The sequence below is a fragment of the Sinocyclocheilus grahami genome, unplaced genomic scaffold (genome assembly GCF_001515645.1).
Source record: "Sinocyclocheilus grahami isolate Dianchi unplaced genomic scaffold, SAMN03320097.WGS_v1.1 scaffold557.1, whole genome shotgun sequence".
Taxonomy (NCBI): Eukaryota; Metazoa; Chordata; class Actinopteri; order Cypriniformes; family Cyprinidae; genus Sinocyclocheilus; species Sinocyclocheilus grahami.
In genome coordinates, this window is record NW_015505736.1 from 806412 (window position 1) to 820687 (window position 14276).

Below are 14276 nucleotides of genomic sequence, written 5' to 3' on the forward strand. Positions count from 1 at the left end.
AGCCCGCCGGCCGCGCCGTTCTCAAGCCCGCCGCGTGTTTCGTTGTGAAAGCGAAACTACTTCATTTGGTCTTCCAAAAGAGGACATGACTCGAAATCAGTGGTTAAGTTGTATTTACAACACTGTTCCAGAACAGTTCAACCCAAATATTCCGATGTGTCCAGTGCATTTTATGGAGGACTGTTTCCTGATCCTGGTAGAGTAGCCAACAATGCCGGCTGTTCTGACTCACAGACTGTAAGTAAGGTTTTTATATTTAAAGAATTTGCCACTGGCGATTCAAACGCGAGTTTTGAGCAGTGTAGAGTAGCGTTTGTAGTTTGTCATTGCTCCAATCACAAATGCGGACATGGTTTTATGTTTACGCGGCGCGATGCAATGCAACGCGTAAAAAGACAGTATAAGTAATTATAATCCGTAATTATGTCCCCACTGGATGCAACAAATGCCTCATTTATAATGGGTTTTAATGTTTTTGTCTCTTCGCTCCGGCCGGGACAAGGCATCACAATATGGCAAGGAGCGTAACATTTCCGTCACACACTTGATTCGGCCAATCACAACGCACTGGATAGCTAGCTAATCAGAGCTTTTCAGACCGAATAGACGCGTTTCAGAAAGGCGGGGCATAGAGGAGAAACAATCATGTACAGTATGTGGAAAATAATGTTTTTTTAACCTTAAACCGCGTAAACACATCTCATTACACCAAATACACAAAATAATGTTATTTTTAGCAACATCATATGACCCCTTTAATGTTCAATAATGCTCCATAACTCTATTTACCAGCAGAGGGCAGTGCCACAGAATTACTCTCCAACAAAATATGTCTTCAAATGTCTGTGTCCAAAAGGAAGAAATATGTAAAGTGGACAATGGCTTTACACTTTTATTTTATTTATGTTGCAAACCTAGTAGATAAGTGCATTTTGAAAACGTGTATTGTTTCTTGTCTGCAAATCGCATAAAATTTCAGGTAAACTTTTCTCAACAAATTGGATATTTTTCCAAGACAAATATAGTGGTAGACCTGATCTACAAGAACAACCCTGTTGAAAAAAACTTAAACCAGCGTAAACCAGCAAAGGACCAGCTTAAACCAGCACAAACCAGCATCCCAGCTTCAAAACATACCTAACTTACCCATATGCTGTTTTTTTCAACAGAGAAGATCAAGAGTTTATACAATATTAAATATACATCTGTAAATAAATTATCTGAATTAAACTCACCTGTTAGGTAAACATATTTAAATGCCAATTATATAGCCTATGTGACAAATGTAAAATGTATATTCACATTTATGTTGCTAACTTTTATTTTATAAAAATACTTGGAAAAACGGATGACTCATAGATTGTTTAAGTTAATTTCGTGATTTAGGCTCAAATTTGCTTTTTAAACTGGCAGAACATAATGGCTCCTAAAAATAAAATAAAAAAATGATAATGAGGGAATAATTTCCCTTAATAATGAGTACTATTGTTATTTCCATTGGTGTGCAGCCTGAACATATCTGTTAATATCTCAAAAACTGTGTTTTAGGGTTTCATGACCATGAAGTCTTTTGTGCTAAACTTTTTCTTAAAAAGTAAATAGTGAATGTGTACAGTACTGTACATCTCCCTGACTGAAGCATGTTTGCATGAAATCACAGACCAAGTGAATATCCAAGAGTATAGTTGGAAATTTTAACGTTTCTAGATGAACAGAACACTGCACAGCACACGGACACAGCCTAGTGACATCTTCACACACAAATCTATGCTTTTATTTCATCTGCTAATTAATGCTTCGCTTTCAGTTGAATCTTTAGAGATACACCACGACTGACTGAGCAGATGTTCCACCAGATGCTCTTTCTGCTTCTTCAGGTAAACTCATTGCCCTCAGTATCCATCATTATCATCCATCATGACTACTGCAGTAACATAAGGGCAGAGAGTTCACATCACTGATATAAAAGTTATTTTTTTGTTGTTGTAAGTACCTGCAACCTTATCTACAGTGGCCCCAGAAAGTATCTGACATTTAAGTTACACTTAAAAATGTAGTAATGTCTTTTGTTTTAAAGAAATACAGAAATATCAAAGCAAGTGGCTTTTTTCCCCAAGGAAAACATCACAAAAAGAAGTTTAAGCTGTAAATGATAAATCAATTGATACTGTTCTATTTAATAAACTAACTTAATACATCACATAAAAGTCACATTGAGTCCTGTTGATTCATAAATGGCTAATAAAAGTGACTTTAATTCTGAGAAAAGCTCAAACATCAGTTGTTTTAGGATGCCACTTGGTTTAATATTTTGTATCTAAATGCAATGAAATTCAGATATTTTCATGCATACCTTTGGAGCCACTTTATACTATATACAGATGTTCAGAACCACAAAAGAAAACAAGCAATAATCATTTCCCTTTTGTTTGTGCTTCTTTATTTTTCTGGTCCCTCACATAATATTTATTGAATAAACACTTTATCTGCAGTAAAGTTGTAAACGCAGAGTGTTTGACAAGAAATTTTTTTGTAAAGGTTAACGCTCTGTGTTTTGAATGTGCTCAAGATTCTAAAAGTGCTTTAATATCATGTATTGCTAAAGCAAATGGCATTAAATAATCAGAGGAAATATAGACACTGACAGAAAAACAGGGGCTGTACAGGGGTTTTCATTAGTGCTCATAATACACATAGATTTCACATACAGGATATATGTTTTTAGTTAGATGTTGAAATGCATATATTCAGGTTTCTGAGTGCCATCAACACTTGAAAAACAAAACAGAGTAAAATAAATCACCAATCGACACCCCGAACCTCACCCCATCACAAAAAAAAAGCTTTTAGAAATTATCACATTTAGGACTTATTCACTGTGCTTCAATAAGGTATAGCTCTGTTCTCGATGAAAATATCTCAATCACATTTAATATGAAGGTAGTTTATATCATCAGACATGCATTATGCACTTTACTCTGTTATACCAGGTTACATCACTGGCAAGCCGGTTAACTAAGAATGTCCTTCGTCCCGAATTGTATTCCGATTTCTAACAGGCTTCTTTTGTGCTGCTATAGTATATGTAATTTGGAAGAGCGGATAGTGTCGCCTCTTCAGCTGTGCCCAGGCCTTTTCTTCCTGTGGGTGAGAATCCCATACGATGCAGAACCAGTTCACGTCATTTATGTCTCCATTTCGAAACCGTACCGTTAAAGACACAGCCTGATGTAAAAATGGCCACATTGATGATTTGGCCCGTCTTGAATTCAATAAAAAGTCAACAGAAAGCAGCAGAGAGAGCATGTGTGAGAATCGTGGGACTTCCTCCCTGCTTCATGTGTCAGCTCTTATAGTCTTCTACACAGAGTCACTACAGGAGCCAGAACATACAGGAGAAGGGAGATGGTTGACGTTTGGATGCGCACTAAAGATTACCTGATTAAGACTGAGAGGGATGGAGAGTTAAAGGGGGAGTTCGCCCGAAAAAGAAAGTTCTGTCATCGTTTGCACACTCTTGTGTCACTTACTTCAGTTTAACACACAAAAAGAAGAAATAAAAGAATCATAAAGGTGCAAAAGCACCATCAAAGTATCATAAAGGTGGTCCATATGAAGAGTGCTCTTTTCCAAGACTTACAGATCTGAGTGGGAAAATGGCATTTACAGTTTTACATTCACCCTGGGTCAGTTTGGCATGTTAATGTAAGTATTTTCAAAGAATCATAAAACTGGTCTGAATGAATCAGGATTCTGAAATTCAACACACAGTTATCATATGATATCATATGATCTCCCTCATAAGACTTGGAATATATCTCACAAGCAATATGGACAACTTTTTTAAGGTTTTTGGTTGCATGGACAAGTGCGGCCAGTACAATTGCATTAAAACTTCTCTTTGTGTTCTCTGGAAACAGTAAAGTCATATGGGTTAAAATGGCAGGACAATAAGTAAACGATGACAGAAGTTAAATTTTTTGCGCGTACTGTTCCTTTAAGGTGAGGGACTTATGTACATTTGGAGGAGTCAGTTACATGTTGAGTGATGGATGGATCCAGCCTCCTACATCACACTGCACTTGGCCTTCAGCTTGTCTGCACGTCTCTGCTTGCTGGAGCGCATGTTCAGACTCATATCACGCTTCTTATCCAGGTTCAGGAGCTCCTGAAAAAGCTCCTTCACGTTGGTGTTGGTCTTGGCAGATGTTTCCATGAATGCGCATTTCCAGATGTTTGCCTGAGCTTCGCCCTCCTTGGTCTCCACCTCGCGCTGGGTCTCGTCGCTCTTGTTGCCAACAAGCATGATGGGGATGTTCTCCACGTTACCTTTGATGGCCAGCACTTGCTGGTAGATGGGCTTCAGCTCCTCCAGCGACTGCCTGCTTGTGATGGAGTAGACCAGGATGAAGGCATGGCCCTTGGAGATGGACAGACGCTGCATAGCAGGGAACTGGTGGCTGCCAGTGGTGTCAGTGATCTCCAGAGTGCATACGCTCTTGTCGCAGCTGATGACCTGCCGGTATGTGTCCTCCACCGTCGGGATGTAGGTGTCCCTGAAGGTGCCTTTAACGAAGCGCAGAACCAAGGAGCTCTTGCCCACTCCCCCTGCTCCAAACACCACCACCCGGTAATCGTTACTCTGCTCTGGCATGCTGCTTGGGTTTGTCGGGGTATGTGGCGGTTAAGACTCAATTATTCCCTGAGATCTGAAAAAGGAAAAAGGTTTCATTTGGTACACATGCATATTAAGACAGTGTATCCAATATATATATTTGTCTTCTGCAGTTCCCAAACATAGAGTAAGACTAGAACTGGTACTTCCAACCCAATCTCACATGAGATGGCGATTTTGTATGAATTTGTATGATGTGAATTGTACGAAAATGTAAGTTTTTTTTTAGAAAAAAAGTATGCATGAAGGTCTACCCCGAAACATCACGTATTCAGCGAATACAATAACATACACACTGGATTGCATAAATTCATTTGAATCAGCCACCAATATGCCAAAACATCATTATGAAAATGTTAATAATGAATACATGAAAATGTAAAGCCACTCATTGCAAACTAGTGCTAATCTTTATTACAAAATTAATGAAAATGTCTTGCAATTATTAAATGAAAAATTTAAATAACCAAAAAATTGCTATGCTTCATCACTACTGACGCACTAATTGAAATATATATATTTTTTTATTATCATATGAAATTACAAAGGGGGTTTCAAATAAAATCATTTCAAGTTTTGTGATTGTAAAGGTAATTTTAGAATGGCATTATATAATATATACAGTGGGTACGGAAAGTATTCAGACCCCCTTAAATGTTTCACTCTTTGTTATATTGCAGCCATTTGCTAAAATCATTTAAGTTAATTTTTATACATTTTACCATTCTCACTTTAAAACATTAAAATAAAAAAAGTTAAAAATATATATAGCCTATATATAAATCTGCATACATTTTTCAGATCAGTTCAAGAAATACTACTGTCTAATTTTTTGCATTAAACCAAAGAACATTTTGGGTAAATGTTCTTAAAAGTCAATTATGTTTCTGTTTTTTCTATTCCAGCTTAATATATAGAGATGACGATAAGTAAGCATACAGGTTTATTCCATCAAAAGTGTAAACACTGTGGCTCTGTAGCACTATCAAAACATTGATCTGTTTGTCTGAGCACCGTCAATGACCAGCTCAATATAGCAACATCGGCTCAACCAGTAATGCACGCGCATTAGGCGGGACTCTGATTTTCTGACCAATTAGAGATGGAGGGGTGTTTGGAGTTATAGTTTGATGCTGCTACCTCAGAAATGACACATATAATTTATAACGACATAGTGTTAAAGTAATAGGATGAGGATGGAAAGACAATGGTCAGCATTTTCCTGACATGACACGTTTCTGTCTGTCTGTGTGTGTGTGTGTGTGTAAATACATGAGAGTGTATGCCTGTGTGCCTTTGTGAATTGAGTAGGACGGTCTCTCTGCTGCCATCAGCATCAAGGTCATCTATTAATGACTCATTTATCTTGCTGTGAAGCAGCCATTGGACTCAGTCTCCCGTGGAAAGCAAGATCACACCAGATATTTCTGGCACCTTACTGAATTATTGCAGCATTTGGAGACAGTGGCCATTTCCTGACTGCCTCAAGACAGATTTATGCAAATGCCTAATTTTCACATCACAGATCAATACACACAAACCAGACCAATGTGGTCTGATTAACAGAGAACTTTGTCTGCATTTAAGTGCTTGAAAATGAACAGAGACCAGATGAGCCTCTTACTAAAGACCTCTTTGGTTTGTCGGCAGCATAAGACGCAATCTCAGTGGAAAGCAAGTTTGGAATATTAAGGATGTTTTGGCAACCCCTTATACCTCTCATATTCCATCTTTTTGTTTTTCTTATAGTACAATTCTGATCAAATGTTAAGGTCAGACATTTTATAAAGAGGCTTAGTAAATCCTGCCCATTGGAGTTAATGCACAAGACTGAGTGATGCAATGTGCTTTTGAGTACAATGGATCAGTCATATGAAAAATAACAGTGAGAGTGAAGATAAATAAATGGTTGGATGAGATACCACTTCTGTACTTTCTGTCCTTTCCACAGACACAACAACAATAAAAAAAAATTCAAGACACTTTATCAATATGAACAGCTACTAGATTTCAGCTACAAATGTAACATTTTGTTAAACAGGCAGTTAATACTGATACAGAACTGAAAATACTGATTGAATGAGCTAAAGGCTCAGAGCTTGATTATTGTTTGTGGGCCACTTCGCCCACAAGTCGTAGACTGTAGTAACTACACAAGCTTCTCCATTCAAAAACCATTCAATGTAACCATTTATTTCTCATAAGCCCTTTGCAAGCAAAAAGTATATTAAGGTAGATTGCAGTGGTGTTAAAAGTGTGAATCACAGCTCAGGATATCCATTAGGAAAGCATATATTTACATTTTTGTGGTGCCAACGGGTACTCAGCATTGTCATTACATAATTGTATATACATTTATGGCCCAAGTGTATGGAACTTCTGCCTCATAAGAATAAAATATATATAATTATATGAAAAAAGTAAAATTATGAAATACTAAATAATAACAAAGTATTTTTTTTACTTTTTTACATTGTCAAAATTATATGGCATAATACATTTTATTTCATAATTATGACTTTCAATGTTCAATTTCTAATTTTTATCTCATAAATGCAACATACATTGTCATAATTTCAGTTTTTTTAAACCGAAATCCAAACTACCCGTTCACACCAAGAACAATGACTAAAGAGAATAAAGCTAACTATACTAGAGTACACATTAACACATAATATTGTTCTGTTTATTCTAAGCAATTGATGCAGTTATGCCCCCTGCCACTTTAAATGCTTTTTAAAGACTATGATAGGCTGTCAAAATGATTTCAACAAAACTGTTCCCCTGTGTCATTTTCATTTTAATTGTAGTGTGGACAGCTAGAATTATAACTATTATTAAAACTTTTAGCATTATTATTAAGTTGGCTTGAGAAAGCCAACTTACTGAAATGCTATTATTATTATTCTTCTAACTAAAATGATCAACTCTAACTCCTATAGGGTTGGGCGATATGAGCTAAAACTCATATCATGATATTTTACACTGCCCAGGCGATATCGATATTATACTGTGATATGAGAAAAAAAAATTACAGGCAAATTATTTTAAGCTTATATAACTAGAAAAAGTGAGGGATTGGACATAGACCAGAAAAGTATTTTTTTTATTGTGCCATTGTTTTTCTCAAAAAGTGCAAACGTGCAACATGAGGTAGGCCTGTATGAATTACATTAAATTAAATTTAATTAAATATTGTGTGTTTGAGTAGGCCAGTGGTTCCTTGATTTTCAAGGCCCCCCCAACCCCTCTTTTTTTTTTGGAAAGTCTCTTATGCTCACCAAGGCTACATTTATTTATTAAAAATACAGTAAATACTGTAATATTGTGAAATATTGTCAATTTAAATTATCTATTTGAATGTTTTAACATATAGGCTACTTTATTCATGTGATCAAAGCTGAATTTTCAGCATCATACGCCAATCTTCAGTGTCACATGATCCTTCAGAAATCATTCTAATATGCTGATTTGATGCTCAGCAACCATTTCTGATTATTATCAATGTTGTAAACATTTGTGCTGCTTAATATTTTTGAGGAAACTATTTTTTTCACGATTCTCTTATGAATATTTGAAATTGTTCTTTGTGTCAGAGCGCTGGAGTTCGTCTGAAATAGAACGTGGCATCAGTTTACTGTCATGGATTTATCGTGTCGCGTCGCGCCGCATCCACAGCAGAGAACATCACTGGGTTCTATTTGCTTTGGTCAAATCGCGCCACTCGCGTTGTTCATGCTTCAAGCAGAACATACATCCTTCATTTCTGTCAGGACCACTATCGTCAAAATGATAGGTAATTAGCATAAAGTTTGGTTTGGCGGTATGGTTCTGTTCTGGGCAAAAAACTCCCTGCCGATCCATGCAGCCTGTCATGAATGAGCAGGGAGAGCAGCAATAATAACCCCCCTAGGGTTAACAGAACAGAACAAGGCAGATATCATTAATGTACTTAACAATATTTAAGTGTAACACTTTATTCAAGATAAAGGAGTCTGATTAGCAAGGAATATCAGAAAGCCAAGTCCTGACTGTGGCGAAAGGTGGAGCTGGGGATGGAGGAGGGTAATTTGCTCCTGAGCAAGCTGAAAAGCTGCTGAATAATACTGAATAGAGTTTATATAGGAATTCCGCGATAGGTGTCGTATTCCTATAGTACGGCATTGCACACAGAGGACAAAAACGTTCAGCCTCGACTCTTTATCGTCATTTGTGTTCAAATTTGCAAAGCGTACCAAATTGAACAAAACTATATAAATGCAAAAGTTGAATTCATGAATATATAACGTTGAACACGGTATAGCAAAATTCATATCATCGAACAACATAATACCGGTAGTCACTTTTATACCGGTATAGCGCCCACCCCTACTAGAGCTTTAACTCTACAAACTCCAAACTCAGACCAGATATTCAGACTTATCTGACCGAGTGTGCTATATCTTTTCTAACTGATCGGACTTACGGTTTTGCAAAAAATTACGATTAAAACTGGGAAAAATCCCATAGACTTACATTGACGGAATGTTCAAAATGAGCCAAGACTATTCAAACTCCAACTGTCAAAATTCAAACTTAAACTTCCAGAATCCCTTGAGACTCAATCAAGCTTCCCTTCTATGCACTATATTTCTAAGCCATTTGAACTAATTCAAACTTATATATCTAATATTTCTTATCTATCTAGCTATCTATCTATCTATCTATCTGACTATCTATCTATCTGACTATTTGGGCAAGTGTGTAGTAACCATCCAAACCAACCTAGCAACCACCACGAGTACCCTAGAAACTGCATAGCAACACCGTAGCACCTGCCCTGGGTACCCTAGCAACCGCATAGCAAAATCCTAACAACCACCCCAGGTACCTTAGCGACCACATAGCAACACCCTAGCAACCATCCCATGTACCCTAGCAACCACATAGCAACACCTTAGAATCCACTCTGGGTACCCCAGCAACTGCATAGCAACACCATAGCAACCATGCCCGGGTACCTTAGCGACCACATAGCAACACCGTAGCAACCATCCCATGTACCCTAGCACCAAAGCGACTGAGAAAAACTGCAATATCAATAAATATAACACTGTAGCAACTGCTCTGGGTACCCTAGCAACCACCCCAGGAACCTTAGCGACCACATAGCAACACCCTAGCAACCATCCCATGCACCCTAGCACCAAAGCGACTGAGAAAAACTGTAACATCAATAAATATAACTATTTATTGAATATTGGTGTTGCTGCTGGCTGTTAAGCTGCTCAAAACTATGAATTACAGTGATTTTACAACAGTTACAGTTTTTCTCAGTCGCATTGGTGCATTTCTCAAATCATCCTCAATATTTGCAAAGAAGTATGTGCATTTCTCATACTGCTAGAATTACCTGATGTAAACTATGGCAACAGTTTGGATGACAGTTACTGTATTGAAATGCAGAAGGCTGCACTTCTTATGTATGCCATATATCCATTTCAAAAGTACAAATTTACACATTACTGTATGTGGGATATTGATTGAAAGAGACTGGATTGGATGTAACACTTTACTAGTGGTATGACAAAAAAAAACATTAAAACGTGATTGTGATATAGAAAAGAAATATGGGCACAAAGGTGAAAATACAAAATTAGAAAGGCAAACACAGGAAACACTCTTTAGGCAGAACTTTGCTTTTGCCTGCAGGACTGTATGAGGAATTGCACCTGCACCTCCTGACGTGCCAGTCTGTCGGCCCACAGATTCTCATCTACATCACAACGAATATCTGCCCTTGCAATGCAACTTGGAATTGGAGTCAAGTAAACCATCTCACAACTTCATATATGTGGATGAGGCTGCCATCGAGGAGAAAATATCCATTGTCAGAATTTGTAACTCTTGTGTTGTCCTCTGTCTATATATGCTTTCCAATTGAAGATTCATGAGATGCACCTTTGAGCTATTTCAGAGAATCGGTTTATCGTTAGCTGATCTACATTCTCTTCATTAGTGAAAGTCAAGATTCACCTGCACAATTCATGGTAAATTTACAAAATGTCCAATAGAAATGTGTAGAAAATATGCTTAACAGTTTATAACAACTAGATCAACCATTTTGCATTTAATGACTTATACGATGAACTAATGCCTAGATGTTTTGGGGGGTAAGACTATTGCACAGAGAACTATTTAATACATTTTGAGCAACATGACTTTAGCAACTGAAAATGTAGGAAAACCGCAGACAAATGTACATAATCAACTGCATGAATGTACCAAAGCAATCACAACTTGTTCAAAAGAATGAGAAACTCCTTTTATGATGTGCACAATTGACTAGATGATGTGGAGGTTGAACAAGTAGTTTTGAGAATTTCATTTCTGATCTGAGAAAAGCACCAAAGCATCTGAGAAAAACTGTAATATTCCAAGGCCTGTTTTGTCTGGTTGGCCATGAGTGTGCTGTAAGCACTGAGGCTCCACTGTAGATGGTATCGCATTTGTTTTCTGCTGGTTTGTACCAGTTTGCATGATGTCAGTAGATGCATCAGGCCAGGGGCGTAGATTACGCGGGGTCCCCCCCACTTTTAATATCACGTAAATTCATCCCCCGCACTTTTTTGGGCAAGTGTGTTCGCATAGAGGTTTTCAAGAGCCGGTGTGAATAAATATAGATTTAAATTCAAAGAGACAGGATAGTCTGTGCATGATCTGATGTTTTATTCGGACCCAGAATAAGGCGAGATGAACATCAAGGAGTGCTAAACATTCTGTGTAGTGTATGTTTCATTCATACTCGAAGCCGGAGGGGCTCTCGCGCAGAAAGTCAAACCAGGAAATTCCTAATATGGACAAAACGTCTAACTATCGCTGTATGAAAACAGTTGTTTTCACAGAAAAACAGAAACGTTTGGAAACATTAAGACATTAAACATACGATTGCGACAATATGGTTTATTTGTGTTTGTCAAGTCATCTCCAGGTAATAAATAAAGTATATGAACAATGCAGTGCTAATTGACATAGCATTTATTACAGTATAGAAACTATTCTGTCTTATTATGTGATAAAAAAGTGTTTGTAGTATATAAGCAAATTAGTATTATTGGTTATTGTCCAGCAGTTATCTGATTTCTAAGTCAATTAAAAGCTAGAAATTAGAGAAAAATTAAAGTTGCCTATACACTGCCAGTCAAAAGGTTTTGAGCAGTAAGATTTTTTATGTTTTTTTTTTATTTTATTTTAATTTTTTTAAGAATTCTCTTCTGCTCACCAAGGCTGCATTTATTTGATCCAAAGTACAGCAAGAACATAACAGAAGATATTCTACAGAATGTTGGTAACTTGCATTGTATGAAAAAAAAGGATAATGCTTTTTCACCTCATGCTTTTAAAAGCGGGAGATGTATGGTAGTGGAACAAGGGCGTTTTGCAAGGTCTAAAGATGAAAAATTTGATGACTAGTGAACGTTTACAAAACAAACAAACAAACAAACAGTGGAATGCAAACAAGCTATATGTGAACAAACCCTTAAAGAATTCTGCACACATAGAACGCGTTTTGTATTCCACTGCGCTGCTTTCCATATATATATATATATATTTCTAATGTTGCATGTCATCTTTCTGCCAGTTACCCTAGTAACCAACTGGCAAACAGTGGGTTTAATTTAGGTCACTGCAGCCTATTCATACACTGAGGTGAAAGAAACTATTTACAGTGATGAATGATTACTAAAAAATATGTAACCTCAGATCAGTTCAGATTTTCTTGTGTGGGCTATTCATAGGGCAATGTATTAATCAACACGGATTATTTGGATTTTTCCCAAATAAATATTTCAAAACTACATCTTGAGCTGAGGAAATATGTAACTGAGATGGCCTAAAAGGCTACAGGAGACATGCAAACGTCTATCGCATGTGATGTCTAAAAATACCACAGCCCATCAACTCAATTCTTACTCTATAAGCTCGATCCTGAGCCCGTCAGAGCCCTGATGGAATGCAGATCCGAGAAGGTCCGCATCTCTTAATCAACGGGGTTTGCTGTTTCATCTGGCGTTAATATTGCACGTAAAGCTGAAATTAGGCGACATTCAAAACAGGCATCCTGTTGTTTTCTCTCAGCCAGTTGGGTAATAAAGCATGTAGGCCATGCAACCTGAATGAACAAGCAATGGGAGGCCGTGGATAATATGCTATTTCATTTATTATTATTTTTTTTTTTAACTCAATCACAAGTCGCGTTCACATTCACGCTGAGACAAATACATCATCCGCGCGTAACGTTAATTCACATGGATACGCACTGAACCAAAGGTCATTTTTTACGGAAGAAGAGCGATTTTTTTTTTGAAGTCGTCAAAAGAGCATCGTTCACACACACAGGCGATGGATAACAAAATGCAAAGGATCCTCAAAGTCATTACGTCGCTGTGCGCCGAAAGATGCTATTGCGGTCCGTTACACGAAGGACGCGCGTCAAAGACACGAGCGTATCGATACACGAAAGCCGCATTTGTCTGAACGCTTAAAACAAGTATGCATGTACCGCTAGTGAAAAGCGATTTATTCTTACCTGGCGACTGTGTAGCAACGTCCCAAATCTTGTTAGTCATAAATTATAGGAAGCATTTGGAGATAGGCTACACGACAAATGTCTTACATTCTCTGCCGCACCAGTCCCGTTTCATTTTCTCGTGTTATTTGCATGGCGTAAATCGAGCGATGTCGCTGAAAACTGCTGTTATTGCTCTTGGTGCGGGCGGCGCGCGTGCTCCAGCTGTCCTACCGCGTCCTCTCTGACGCACGCGATATGCGGCTCACCCCCGCGTGCTGTGTCCCGTTACACGACGAGAACAAAAACCCCACCTGCTCTATACCGTTCAACTGTTCTCCGTCTACGCCATGTCGATCATACTACATATTCCGGCACTAACGGGGGCATGTTACATTAATAAAACACCATTTTGAGCTCGACATTTCCTCTATGGGGACACACTGGGGATGGATGGGGGCACTGGAATGATGGAAATAGTAGGCTACTATATTTTAAAATAGCTAATAGAAGTGCTTCAGCAATCAGACTTGTCGGGATATAGAAATAAAGGGACTAAAATTCAGGGACGGGTAGATGTGCAAAAGGCATGTTAATTAAGCGAGTTTTTTTTACTGGGACACCCCAGTAAAAATAGCCTTGAAACGCCATTCTGTATGGTTAAGAATATTTTCGGATATAGCCTACGGTTAAATCATCTATAGACTATTATTTATTAATTAATGTATTTATTTAATTAAATTGAGGATTAGATGACATGCGTGCATCTGATGATGTGATCATATGATTTACTTCCTATTAAGACAGTTGGCACAGTTTTATTTAAGAAAGAGAGAAAGAAAGAAAGAAAGAAAGAAAGAAAAGAAAGAAAAATATATAAAATTAAGGAATTAGATCAATATGTAAACATTAAAGTATTAAGTTATTCACATCTCTCAACAACAGACTCCCAAGGAGTTGACAAACCTTAACTATAAGGTGTGCTCATTCTGGCGTCAGGATAACCTTTTGTTCACTGGTGAATTAGTATTTGTCTCCCTCCAATGGTTTTTT

At 37.6% G+C, this 14276-nt stretch overlaps 1 protein-coding gene across 1 annotated transcript; it reads right to left on the reverse strand.

Annotated features, from left to right (window-relative positions):
• Positions 1 to 2656: 2656 nt before the first annotated feature.
• diras1a (DIRAS family, GTP-binding RAS-like 1a) lies at positions 2657 to 13522 on the reverse strand. The gene is made up of 2 exons (XM_016239246.1): positions 13245 to 13522; positions 2657 to 4709 (listed from the first exon to the last, which is right to left on the reverse strand). Exon 2 carries the CDS (start codon positions 4652 to 4654, stop codon positions 4067 to 4069), a length of 588 nt encoding a protein of 195 aa, XP_016094732.1. The 5' UTR covers positions 4655 to 4709; positions 13245 to 13522; the 3' UTR covers positions 2657 to 4066.
• Positions 13523 to 14276: the final 754 nt, after the last annotated feature.

What these genes read in the sequence shown, in the direction of transcription:
- diras1a (XM_016239246.1), bottom strand. Translation starts at nt 4,654, where the DNA reads ATGCCAGAGCAGAGTAACGATTACCGGGTGGTGGTGTTTGGAGCAGGG.